This window comes from Acanthaster planci, linkage group LG06 (genome assembly GCF_054643075.1).
Source record: "Acanthaster planci isolate LZ-2023a linkage group LG06, COTS_SCS, whole genome shotgun sequence".
NCBI lineage: Eukaryota > Metazoa > Echinodermata > Asteroidea > Valvatida > Acanthasteridae > Acanthaster > Acanthaster planci.
The window spans coordinates 6,230,155-6,242,674 of record NC_141782.1 but is presented as its reverse complement, the minus strand read 5'-3'; the positions used below and the strand labels follow the sequence as shown (position 1 = coordinate 6,242,674).

Below are 12,520 nucleotides of genomic sequence, written 5' to 3'. Positions count from 1 at the left end.
AGAGAGTCATCACGATCCAAGACATGATCCTGAGCCGAGTCCCACTGGGGAAGCGGTTCTGGCTGGATGACAGAAACCACCTTAGCCTCCCAGAATGGCCCTTGCAAGAGAGAAGGGATGGCTGGGAGGGGATCTGGGTCCAGTGCTGTTGCCGCTGGCTGAGGCTTGGAGTCTATCTTGTGGGCAAGAGAGGTGAAGGCCTCCGAGAGGGGCTGGAGGGTCACCATCTACGGGGGTGGACCCGGATCAGAGGGCCTTTCTTCTTAGCCTTGGACAAAGAAGAAGCCAAAGAAAAAGACTTAGCCTTGCGCTTCTTAGACTTCACCGATGTGGGGGAGCCAAAGACCGGGTCGGTTGGAGGTACAGTGCCACAATACGACCACCAGAAAGAAAACATGGGTAATATCTTTCAAATGACCAGGCTGCTGGGAATTACCAGCATTTTTTATCTCTCAAAGTGGAGATAATCCAGCCTTGTTTTGAAACAGTATACCACAGTTTGGGGCATTTAGAGCAAGCGGATTACCACCGGGGACAAGAGCGCTCCACCACTGCAGCAATGAGGCACACAGCACCGCTGCATGCTAATCTGGCCTCTATTGAAAAAAGGTCAGCAGTGCTCTGTGCTAGGTTCGTGAACAAAAGAAAGTTGTATAGCACCGCACAATCTGGGTTCTTTTTAAAAAGGCTGCAGACCTGGCTGAAATACTCGGCATCAATAGATTTTGTCTGTTGGGCTAGAGTGGACACCAGACAATTCTTTGTGTGGGTGTAAATGTGCAGTAAATGAAGATAGGAATTTTTAAAGAATTTTGAAAACAGAAAAAAATGACAAATATCCCGCCCCAGCATCATCAACATTGATAACTGCCCCAGCAGGAAGTGGTTAACTAAAGAGTGGAGTCAAGATAATAACTGGTTGGGGCCACCCATAGAATTAATATCTAAAGCTCTTCAACATACAAAAGAAAGCAAAGCCAGAGCCACATTGGTAGTTCCTGAATGGCCGTCTGCAGTGTTTTGGCCCTGATGGGAACTTGCATGTGACTGTGTGCTGCAAGTGTTATTTTATCAGTGTTTCGTGGCTTATATTACCCATGCTCTGCTGACCGTAACTCTTTGAAAGCCATTAACCTTCAACATTTACCACGAGTGAAAATACATTCAGCCAGTTCAGTCAATTAAAGGGAAAGGACGTGAGCAATTCTCAAACTTTTGAATCACTGAAATGCAAGGGCCTGGGCAGGAGACCAGTGACCTCATGTGCTAGCTGGCATCATCAGGCTGACTTGTGGGCAGAATGCAGTTTATGCTTGTTAACCAGCAACTGTTTAAGTATATTTATATACTTAAGGACATTTCACTGTGAGAATCTAGATGCACTCAAAGCCAATTTTTAAATTAGATTTGTGCTGTCATTTTAGAAAGACATATACGTACATATTGTTAAATTTTCATTATTTTACTATATCTTACCTGTCTTCAGAATTGCGAAACCTTTGAAAGAAAGGTATATCAAAGTTCAGTGTGTCAGATTTGAACTGACTCATTCCAGCGCCAATCAGGGACCTGAAAAATGAGAACACTGATGTTTTAATATTCACATTTCATTAATGGGGATATATACAAGACAGTGCTTTTCTATGTAGTGTGCCCCCCCCCCAAAATAAAGCTCATTTTCCCTCCAAGTAAAAGTCAGAAATCACTTATTTGCCATCAAATTGAAGCTTACTGTGTTTCCTAAACTGCTAATCTATATTGGAAGCTAATATGCACTGGGGGAGATATTTTGAAATATGTAACATGACTCATTTTTTGTTCTGTCCACTTGAAGTTTAAACAATTCACCAATCAAGTGTATGCAATCACTAACTTCATACTATAAACTGGAGGTTTTGTCTGTCTTAAGGACAGAGCCAAGGGCTTTTCACATTCTCTTTTTTTCTTAAGAAAAGGACATTCCTTCATTTCAGACACCACCACATTTGGATTTCTCACTTCTTACCCAAACATCTATCCAAGAGTTTCAAAAGTTTCTAACAACATTTGGTGACCTCAAGATGATGAAATATTTGAACCCTTTCAGACATTAAGAGATATAACAAATTGAAGTTTGCACCCTTTACAGCATGTCACCTTGTCTATAACACTTCCCGTTATAGCTATCTACAAAATTTAAGCCCCAATCAGACATGTAGTTCACAAGATATAGGGCTGTAATGAATGTAAATTTAATGTCATATGACTACTCACATGATGAATTCCTAACAACATCAGTTTAATTTTCATCTAAAGCTCTTCCTTATCAAGATATCTGAGAGGTTTGAACCCAATCAGACATGTACTTCACAAGATATAGTGCTTTAAAGAGTGCACCTTTAATGTCACATTACTTGTCTTCTGATGACATCATCATCACATCAGGTCATTGTTCTTCTAAATTCCTCCCCTTTCAAGATAAAAACCAAGGTCTGAACCAAGCGGATAAGTACTTCACAAGATATATTGCTTTGAAGATTGCACCTTTCATGTCACATTATTTCAAATCACGATGTAATATAATATAATATAACAAATAATATTTGTCATGTCTTTATGTCATCAATATGTACACAAGGTCAATGATCATCTATAACACATCCTGTGATAGCTACCTGCCAGGTTTCAACATAACTGAATATGTACAATACAGGTGGATGTTGTATTCATCAAGAAAAAAGCACGGAATTCGTTTTATTGGATGTAAAATATTTTGGTCAATTGGCCTTCCATACAAATCAGTGCCACATGTTGGAATAACATTTTGGTAATTTGGCGTTCCATGCAAAGTGATCCAACTTCAGTGCCACTCGCTTATTTTATGGCCCCAAATATTCCCCTACGCACTGTACGAGGTCTTTGTTATTAGACAGACATACCGTGTTCAACCACACAGAAGCCAATACACAGTTTATAGTACAAATGGGAATTCCGAGTTGGCAAATTTAGGAAGGTGTGTTTTTGTGGTCAGCGCCTCATGTGTGAATAGATGAGCCAGTTATGTACTTGATGCAATGGACTCCAATGTTTTAACTATCAGCTAAAGGGCATTTCACACATATACCTCTCACGGTTAATTTTTTACAAAATTTGGAAGAATAAAAGGACTGTAGCAAATCTCTGAATTACTGTTATTCATACTATGTTGCACTTATGCCTGCGAGTTTTCTTCATCACTATAGCATCCTTGTGTATAAAGCTATTAAATGCTGTTGGACCTTATCTCAAGCCTTGTCTTGCTGCATGATTGCCAGAGTTGTGCATCGCATTTGGCCCTTGCGACCATGCATGAATATGAATAGATGATTGACCTGCGCTGCATGTCGTCTCTCTGCTCTCGCTCCGCCCTCCTGCCATGCGGGCGAGAGACACTTCCCATCATGCTTCTGTCACTAGAGGGCACTGGACATTTGCAAGACATCATCAGTAGATGTTTTAAAGAGTACAATGCCCCAAGAAACTACACCATTGAAAACAAGTCAATATCTTTTACCATTTTTAAACAATAAGCCCACTTCCAGTTTCGACCTGAAGTGTCACATGATTTTACCAACACGAGACGAATGAAAGACCAAATTATACTCTGCCCCCTTATGCGAACAGAATGTTGCAGGAGGCCACGGTTGATTTTGTATGGATTTTAAAAAATGTAACATAATATTTTAATATTCAAAATTTCATAAAAAATCACTTGATGATGTCATCACGATGCAACTATTTCAATAATATCTTTGCCTTAGGGTCTGTGCTTGGTGTAACTTTGATAACGATCAAAGATAGCTAAGATACCTAAATGGTGCCCAGATAACATCTACAAAGTCAATGGGCTGAAATAAATATTAAAAAATCAATAAGAAATCACTTAATGATGTCATCATGACATCATCATGACATGACAAGGGTCCTTCAATGATGTAAGTTTGATGAAGATCCAAAGTTGCTAAGGGATTGAAATCAATGTTGGAAGAAACGTGTTCAAAACAAAGGGGTTTTGGGTCAGAAGAAGTCGGGGAAAAAAACACAACAGAAGAAATGCTTTTTTCACAACTTGCAAAAAAGCCAATTATTACATGGCTTTTTTGGTTATTCACTTCTTTGGAATTTCTTTCTAGTTCTACACTAGATAATACTGACGTTTCTTTCAATGGTTATTATGTTAAGTTTGCAGTTTCAGAGTTTTATCAGTTTGTTTCAGGGCAAATTATTTCAGTTGAACTTGCGCAATTTACCTCAGTCAATTTGTAACGAGGTGCTGAGCTTATTTTACAAATAACTAGTGTAAACATTAACCACTTTGAACCATTTCAAGATCCTGCTGGTTTGTAGATAGAAAATAAGATGTTAACAAAACTCTGTTCAATTCAATATCCTCATTTCCAATGATCTCATATTTATGATTGTTAAGAGCTTGTTAACAATTCTGAAAAAGATACCATTCTGAACTCCGATAGGATACTAAAAACAAATTTTTGACAATTACGTCACGTTCAGACGAAAGCCTCTGAAAGTCCTCTGAATTATTCCTTTGGCCTGTTACATTTTATATACAAGTACATGTATTCACTTTATTTGCAAAATAAAAGAAAAAGAAAAAAGACAGGGTTTTTCTTTCCTACAACATCATATTGATTTTTAAATAAAATACAGCCATTTATTTTAAAAAATATTAAGGAAAGTCAGGTTGGTGTAGTGGTTTTTTTCTTCACCTTTCACCTCTGCAGCCTGCGTTGGATTCCCAACTCAGTCCATACAGTGTATGTGGATCAGGTTTTCAGTCCCTATCTGATTCAGTGTGTTTTACCCAGAACATTCTCGCGGGGTTTTCCTGCAACCTTTAAAACTTTAACTGCTTCTCATTGCTTCTTCTCTACAGATGTGGGCAGATGTACATGTAGGTTGTTCGGCAGTTGCCTGAGTGGCCCTTGTATACCCTCTACTCACATAGTAAATCTAAGGATCCTGTGCACTGATCAGAGTTTACCCTAAATGAAAATGAGTTACCTACCGACAGACAGACATATATTTTTAAAACAGCTCACCCCATGTGAATCATTGGCCCCTCAGGACCCACTGGCAGCCCACTTGACACAGCACAGATGCATGATGCAAACTTGACCGCAAGAGTCTTCACGTTGAATATATGTCGCACTAAAGTTCCATTTAGAAATCCAATCAATTCAGGCAAACCTGATCCTGCAGCTGAAGGCCTGAGGATCTGCAAAGACACATGCTTCTTAATTATTGTTACCAGTCGGCCTCACCACTACACGATCATTTCTTCTACACATAATTATATAAGTTAGATATGATACATGTAGCTGGTACTAATCAAGCCCCTTCCACATCAGTACAGCCACCTGATAAATATACACTGTGTACACAATCTCTTCCAAGTATTATGTCCAGTGCTTGATTACCTAATGTTTATGTTTGAGTTGGATGCACTTCCATGGTGAAGGCAACAATTTGCTACAACTTTGGGATTTGGTTAGGGGGCCCTGGAGGGTACAGCAACTCAGGATATTTTGTCCTTCTTTTAACCAGAGGTGTAAGTGGACACTTAAAATTAAAGCTGAAAGCAGCTAACAAAAAGCTGAAATGTAAGAAGTTCCAATACTTTTTGTACAGACTGGGTGTACAAAAAAGCTGAAATTCAGGGTCAACATCTAAACAGAAATAAATAAAATCAGCTAAAAAGCTTAATTCTTACACTCCTGTTTAACCACTTGCTGCTAGGGAATCCCGTTTCGAGCACCGTAGGTTTATACGCAGAGCCGGGATGCCCAAAGTGTGACAAAAAAGCTGGTCCATGTAACAACCATACTCAGAACAAAAGACCTGCTGCTGGGAATTTCCATCATTTTTCGGCTTGCATTTTTCAAAGGTAATCTGTCACTGTTTTCAAATAGTGTACCACTGTTTTGGGCATAGCGCGCCCACGGATTAGCACCACGGACAAAAGTGCACCAGGGCCCCATTGATGAGCGACACAGCACCACTGCATGCTAATCCAGCCGCGTTTGAAAAGACGCCACTTGCACTCACTGGGGACAAAGGAAATTGCGCAGCACCTCACAATTCTGGGTTCTCTTTACAGGGGGCGGCAGGCCTGGCTGAAATACTCAAATAGTCAATGAAGGTTGCCTGTCAGCTTTGAGTAGCCACCAAACAGTCATTCTTGTGGGTGTAAATGTCCATTAAATGAAATGATTTAAAAATTCTGAAAACTGAAAATCTTGAAAATCTCCCGTACCTGTGCACTGCATTTTTGAAAGCACCCAGCAGCAAGTGGTTAATGAACATCGAAGGCTTTATAAGATAATGCGTACAGAAATACAGATGGCTTTCTCTTATACTTTTGGAAATACAGGTTCATTGAAAATAATTACGTTTGTAAGTAACATGGACAGAATTTTTGCAACAAACTAATACGAAACATATTGTCACATGCATGAATTTACCCAAACATCTCATTTATATTCATAACCCATTTAAGCCAAAATAAGCAGAATTTTCTCCTTTTTCTACAATAAATTAATAAGACACTGATTATCATGAGCATGAATTTATACATCATGGGCCAAATGCTAAGAAATGCTTCTGTCATGATGCACCCCACGTGCCTACTTTATATTTACACTGTCCGACGGACAAAAATACAATCTATGGATTTACAGGTTGTTCATAATATCAACTCTTACACATTAATGTACCAAAACGGAGGAAACCAACATCTGATGGTTTATTTCATATGGAAAGTGCCTAAACATCACTGTAGCCTTTAAGTGGCATTTATTGAGACAGTCTTCGTTGTTTAAAAATGGTCATCCTTGGGATGCGGCGAACTTCAACATCAGTGACCCTGTCTGTCTATTGTATCCCCATCAGGTGCTTCAGCTCTGTCATCTGAACCCTCTGTAACTGCTTGATGTACACATGTATCTTTGGTAATGTTTGTGAAGAATAAAGGACGCACGTGCGTACCACTGCTCTGTAATCTTTACACTTGGTGGCCAAAATGAAGCTGATGCTGTGTCTCTTCCACACCCAAGTTTGAAGTTGCCTCAGGTGGCAGTACATGTAGCTGCACCGATATGCTCTTTGTCGAGACTGTCGTCACTTGAGACTGTGCTGCCAAGATACATTAAGTGCTTGACTGCATTCAAGCAGCTGCCATTCAGCATCATGTTGGGTTCAGGGGCTTAGTTGCAAGGCGATTGGAGCATGACTTCTGTCTTTGCTGTGTTAATGGTGAGGCCATGACTCCGAGTAACAGTGTGGAAGCTGTCCAGCATCCACTGCAGGTCAGCTGCTGAGTGGGACACCATAACGGAGTCATCGGCACAGAGAAGCTCTCTGGGACATACAGTTCTGGTCATCAGTGTCTTAGCCCTCAAGTGATAGGCATTGAACAGCTTGCCATTAGAGCAGGTGGTCAGATACACACTCCAATTTGCTGGACAGAGTTCCATAACTGCTGAAACGTACAGTGAAAACAGTGACGGGTAAGGACACATCCTTGTTTGACACTTAGTTCAAGTTGCAGCATTCAGAGAGGTTTCCATTGAGACCACTTGAGCCGGTGTGAAGATTAGAGATGAGCCTGACAATGCCATGGGGGCAGCCATATCATCTGAGGAGTGACCATAGACATTCTCTGTTGGCGGTGTCAAAGGTTTTAGTAAAGTCTAGGAATGCTATGAAGAGGGCCATATTCTGTTTGATGGCCTTTTCCTGTCATTGTCTCAAAGTAAAAATCATGTCAATGATTAACCTGAAGCTACGAAAGCCACATTGAGACTCAGGGAGCATGATTTTTATAAAAAGCACAGTTCGAAAGCATTTTAGAATGACCTTCCCCAGGACCTTGCCAGCTATGGACAGGCAGGATGTTCCCCTGTAGTTCCCACATTGCCGCTTGCTGCTTGTTTTAGAGGGCTCTGATGATGACCTCTTCTCCTTTCTGATAGATCTCAGCAGGGATGCTGTCAAGCCCAGGGGACTTATTTGATATGAGGGTCTTCACAGTACTTCTGACTTAATGTACATGTAGCTGGAGGGAGTAGTCAGCAGAGTTTAGAATTTGTCATTGTTGAATGTTGCTAAGAACTGATGCATCAGCAATGGAACTCTGATTGAGAAACTGATTAAAGTGAATACGCCATCTCTCCAGAATGTCTAACCTCTCAATCAACAGGGTGGAGCCATCTGTAGATAGCACAGGACTAGATTTGGCACCATCTGACTCAAAGACCGTCTTTAGAGCCTGAAAGAATCCGCTAGAGTCTCCTGCGTCCACCAGATGCCTTATCTCATTGGCTTTATCGTACCACTACTCGTCTTCCATTTTTCTGAGCTCTCTCTCAAGATTGGCCTTGGCTGTGGTGAATTCTGCTCCGACTCTGTGGCTCTGTGGGTTGGCAAGGCATGCTCGGAGGGTTCTTCTCTTCTGTACCAGCATATCAGTAATTGCTTCTTCAGAGTCGTTAAACTAATCTTTCTGCACTTACGGTGCCCAAGTGCCACTTTGGCCTGGTTGTACAAGCATGACTGAAATTGCTACCACTCTCCTCCATAGTGTCGCTGGGAGTTGGGGTGTAATTAGAAAGGATTGCAGATGCAAGATCATCTTGCATCATGTTCATCTTCAAAGTTTGCTGACGTCAAGCCTTTTAGGGGCTTTGCTTCTCTGCACCTTGCACAGTGAATCGACACCTGATCACATGATGATCAGTCCCATATTCCGCTCCTCTCAAGGCTCTGGTGATACAGACATCATGAGCTTTCTTCCGGCTGTTCAGTTCAGTAAATGCAAGTGTCCAGATTTATGGTGCATTTGCATCGGCGCTAAGGAGCCTGCAAAAAATTTATGTGTCTTTCCATGGGCAGCCCAAGTGCCTTTACATGGGTTTCTTATTCGGTGTCAATGTTTGTCATACTTAGCCCCAGAACTGTGGGGTCTATCGTTCGCCATGGGAGAGCTGTGGTGGCTGCGGATAACGGACCCCAATTTCTGAGGGGTACATGGAACAAAGTGAACATCTTGATCCGTTATGTTGGCATTTATATTGACATTCGCTCAAGAAAATTCTATTGACCACTTCGAAAATGAAGCATGAATTGTATTTTAGTCTTGATATAATAATATTGGCAACTGCATGGATTTTTCATGAACATGATAAAAAACTTACAAGTAGTAGCTTCTTACGTTAGACTATCAGTCACTTTCCACATCTTCATGTTGACCCTACCAATAAGCTTAAGTAAAAAAAAAAATCAAGTGATATCGATATGCAGGCCACATGGACAAGAATACCAGCTGTTTTTTAATTTCTTGAACAACTTTCCAAGACAAATTCCCTGTATTTAGAACACTCTTGTCCAGCTTGTCTGTTTCATTTCAGTGTCCTTAAACAGTGTAAAAACCAACGATTGTTGGAAATATGAACAAGAACAACGGCCATCTTGAAATTGTTTTTACATTTTATTTTTTCATTATGTTATCATTTTTCCAAACGTTTGTTCCGACACGTTGATTTTCTATTTTGTGTATAATTCTGTTGTCGTGAGGCCCACACTGTTTCGTTGTGTTTTGTGTTATTGCTAGGCTACTGACAGAATTGACTCACCAGCTTGGGATTAAACAGTACTACCTCAACAACATGCGAAAGTGCATCCCTCAACTGGACTGCAGAACTTTATTTAGTGCTTGTAAATAGGGTTTTAATACATACTTGTATGAATATATCATTGTTAACTTGTTAAATAGTCCTTTTTTTTTCAAAGATTGACTATGTAGACGTAACATGAGTGCAGTGTTGATGTTACATGTACATCCGCAACACCATTCTCGGGGGCAAACAAAATCACTCCACTGAGGTTAGAAAAGGAATGACATAGTAGTTCACTGAAACATGTAGTTGATTTTTGAATGAGTGGGAATCATTAAGTATTAACAATTATAGCATTTGTGGCTTGGCAAAGAATTTAATTAAGAAATAAGTACATGAGCATTACATAGCATTATCCACCGTCAGTGGAAGACTTGGTTAGAACTCATTTTCTGCACCATGACATCAACTTTTGAAGAGAAAAGCATTCCTTATGTTCCACTCAAAATTAAATGAAATAGTTGATTATAAAATTGCACAGTTTTTCGTGTCTTGCGTTTGTATTCATTTTGACCACTTTGCCCTTTGGCCTTTGTGGTGAGGTGGTATGGATGTAACATACACAGAGTGTTAATGTTACATCCCCAGTAGTTCATCAAGACCTTTTTTCGTCCAGATTTAAGTCTTCAGAGATCATACATCTTTTAGTAGATGGATGACCAAGGTCTGTAAATTAAATACCGCTTGTTGGTTGCATTCTTTGAGATCATTGTGTTTGTAAGACAACTTCAAAAGTTAAAATACATGTAGCACTTTTGTTCAAGTTGTAAAGGAACAAAAGTACAATAGTCTTGTCTCATTTTTTTGTTTTGAGTCTTTTTCAATCTATAAAATGTTAATCCTAGTACAGCAGTCTCCTAAAAGGGATCACTTTGCGGTATGTACATGTATGTGCACAAAATATTGCATACAGTCCACACTTTATGTGACAGCCCTCAATATATGGTGCACTGAATAATTGTGAGTACATAATCATCATTTAATTGTTTCTGCATTTAAAAGTATTAAACTTTTCCTATCTCAAAACTATGACTGATGAACCTTTTGGAAGATTTTAAAATTTCACTATTATAACTCACTTTGTTCCCAAACCCGATGGAATGGCCCACATGGTACCCGTAGCATATAAACGGCCTGGCAGCAGACTGAACATTTGATATTGTATTGAAAAGTAGACGTTCTATGTTGAGATATATGGAAATGTAGGTCAGTGGATGTATGAGTATTATAGCTTTATAAGTTACAGTGCTGCATAAACATATCTGAGCTGTAAGGGGAGTAAATTGTTTATACTTACCGGGTATGAATAATGCTTGTTGATATTTATTCAAATTTGCGACACTTACATGTAAGTACTTTAGTTCATGTAAAAGTGGTTGACTGTGAGCCTATAAGGAGAATTTGTAATAATTCGAGCAACTTTTTTGTGCATCATTATCAATTTACAATGTATTTGAAATGTATAAAAAGTGTTACCGCAGACAATTTTACAGTTAGAAAAAATATTAACGAGCTGTAGAGCATTTTTGGTACAATAAAGAGGACAATATGTTTCAATCTACTGATTATGCCAATGCTCCTGGAGACTTTACCATCTCGTCAATGTGGTATTTCCAGCTCAATTAATCATCAATGATAAAACCAAAAACTAAACCTATTAATCTTCCAATAGGAACACTATCCAATACAGTATTGACATTTGATGATTTTTGTTTTTTCCTGTTAATGAAAATCACATCATAACATTTAGGTGTGGAAGGTGAAATATTTTGTCATAGAAGAGGGTCAAACAGCTTTAAACCAATCACAAATACTGTTCCGTTTTTTATTGACAATATTGTGAGGGGAAGTAAGATCTTTGTCACAGTAGAACAAACTGGTATCATCTGCATATTAATATATAAGATAATACACTTCATGTCTTGGTTCGAAAGTATACATATACATGTATGTACATGTTAAATGGGAAAATCAGGGTTTTTTTGCAACCAAGAATGGATTTTAAAGTGTCTATTCACAATTTCAAATTCAAGCAATGTAAGTCTCCCAGAAAAACTGCTGGAAAATATTGTCAAGAAATACAGGAAAATCAAAAAACAAAGTTGGAGCTTTGCTTATTCCTAATGAACACAGGGCAAGTCTTAAACCAGTATATGATTTCTAATTTGATAAATACATGTATGAATTATAACAGCTGAGACGTAACTCTCAACTTTAAATGATATAAATGTGACTTTAAGATTTTTCCGATGGTCAATCATATTTAATATGAGAGGTACATGTATGTGTATAACTATTTGGAGAATATCAAAAAAGAAGATTGTAGGGTCTACACCAATCAATATTTACAACTCACCACGACCATAATGCTTCCACACAAGACCAACAACAAGCTGATAGAAGTGGCCCACACCCACGCTAAAGGTAGACCAGACCGCTGAAATAAAACAACCATCACATCGTTTTGTGTATTATTCAATTATATCTATAAGCAAGGACAATGAAAATTTGTGTAAATTTCAAACCAGTTCAATTCCAACAATGCACAGATGAATCTAGAAATGTTATTTTAACCACTTCACGCCTGGGCATTTTTCAATGTTGATGATGCTGGGCCGGCATCATCATTTTTTTCCGTTTTCAAAATCCTTCGAAAATTCATCATTTCATTTAACGGTCGTTTATAGCCACACAAAGTAATCTTTAGGCACTACTCTAAGTTGACAGATGACCTTCACCGATACCCGAGTATTTCAGCCAGGCCTACAGCCTTGTAAACAGAAGCCAGATTGTGCGGTGTTGTAGAACTG

The 12,520-nt window shown here is 39.1% G+C and overlaps 1 protein-coding gene across 7 annotated transcripts in view; it reads right to left on the bottom strand.

The window, feature by feature from the left end:
- The window catches only part of LOC110988817 (chloride channel protein B-like), a 167,512-nt gene that overhangs the window by 137,270 nt on the left and 17,722 nt on the right, over positions 1–12,520 (bottom strand). For all 7 annotated transcript variants that reach the window (XM_087137605.1, XM_087137607.1, XM_087137608.1 and 4 more), the window contains 3 exons: positions 12,067–12,147; positions 5,079–5,254; positions 1,477–1,569 (listed from right to left, as the gene is read on the bottom strand). In XM_087137605.1, the coding sequence (XP_086993731.1) occupies positions 1,477–1,569; positions 5,079–5,254; positions 12,067–12,147 (350 nt within the window). The remainder of the gene's footprint in view (positions 1–1,476; positions 1,570–5,078; positions 5,255–12,066; positions 12,148–12,520) is intronic.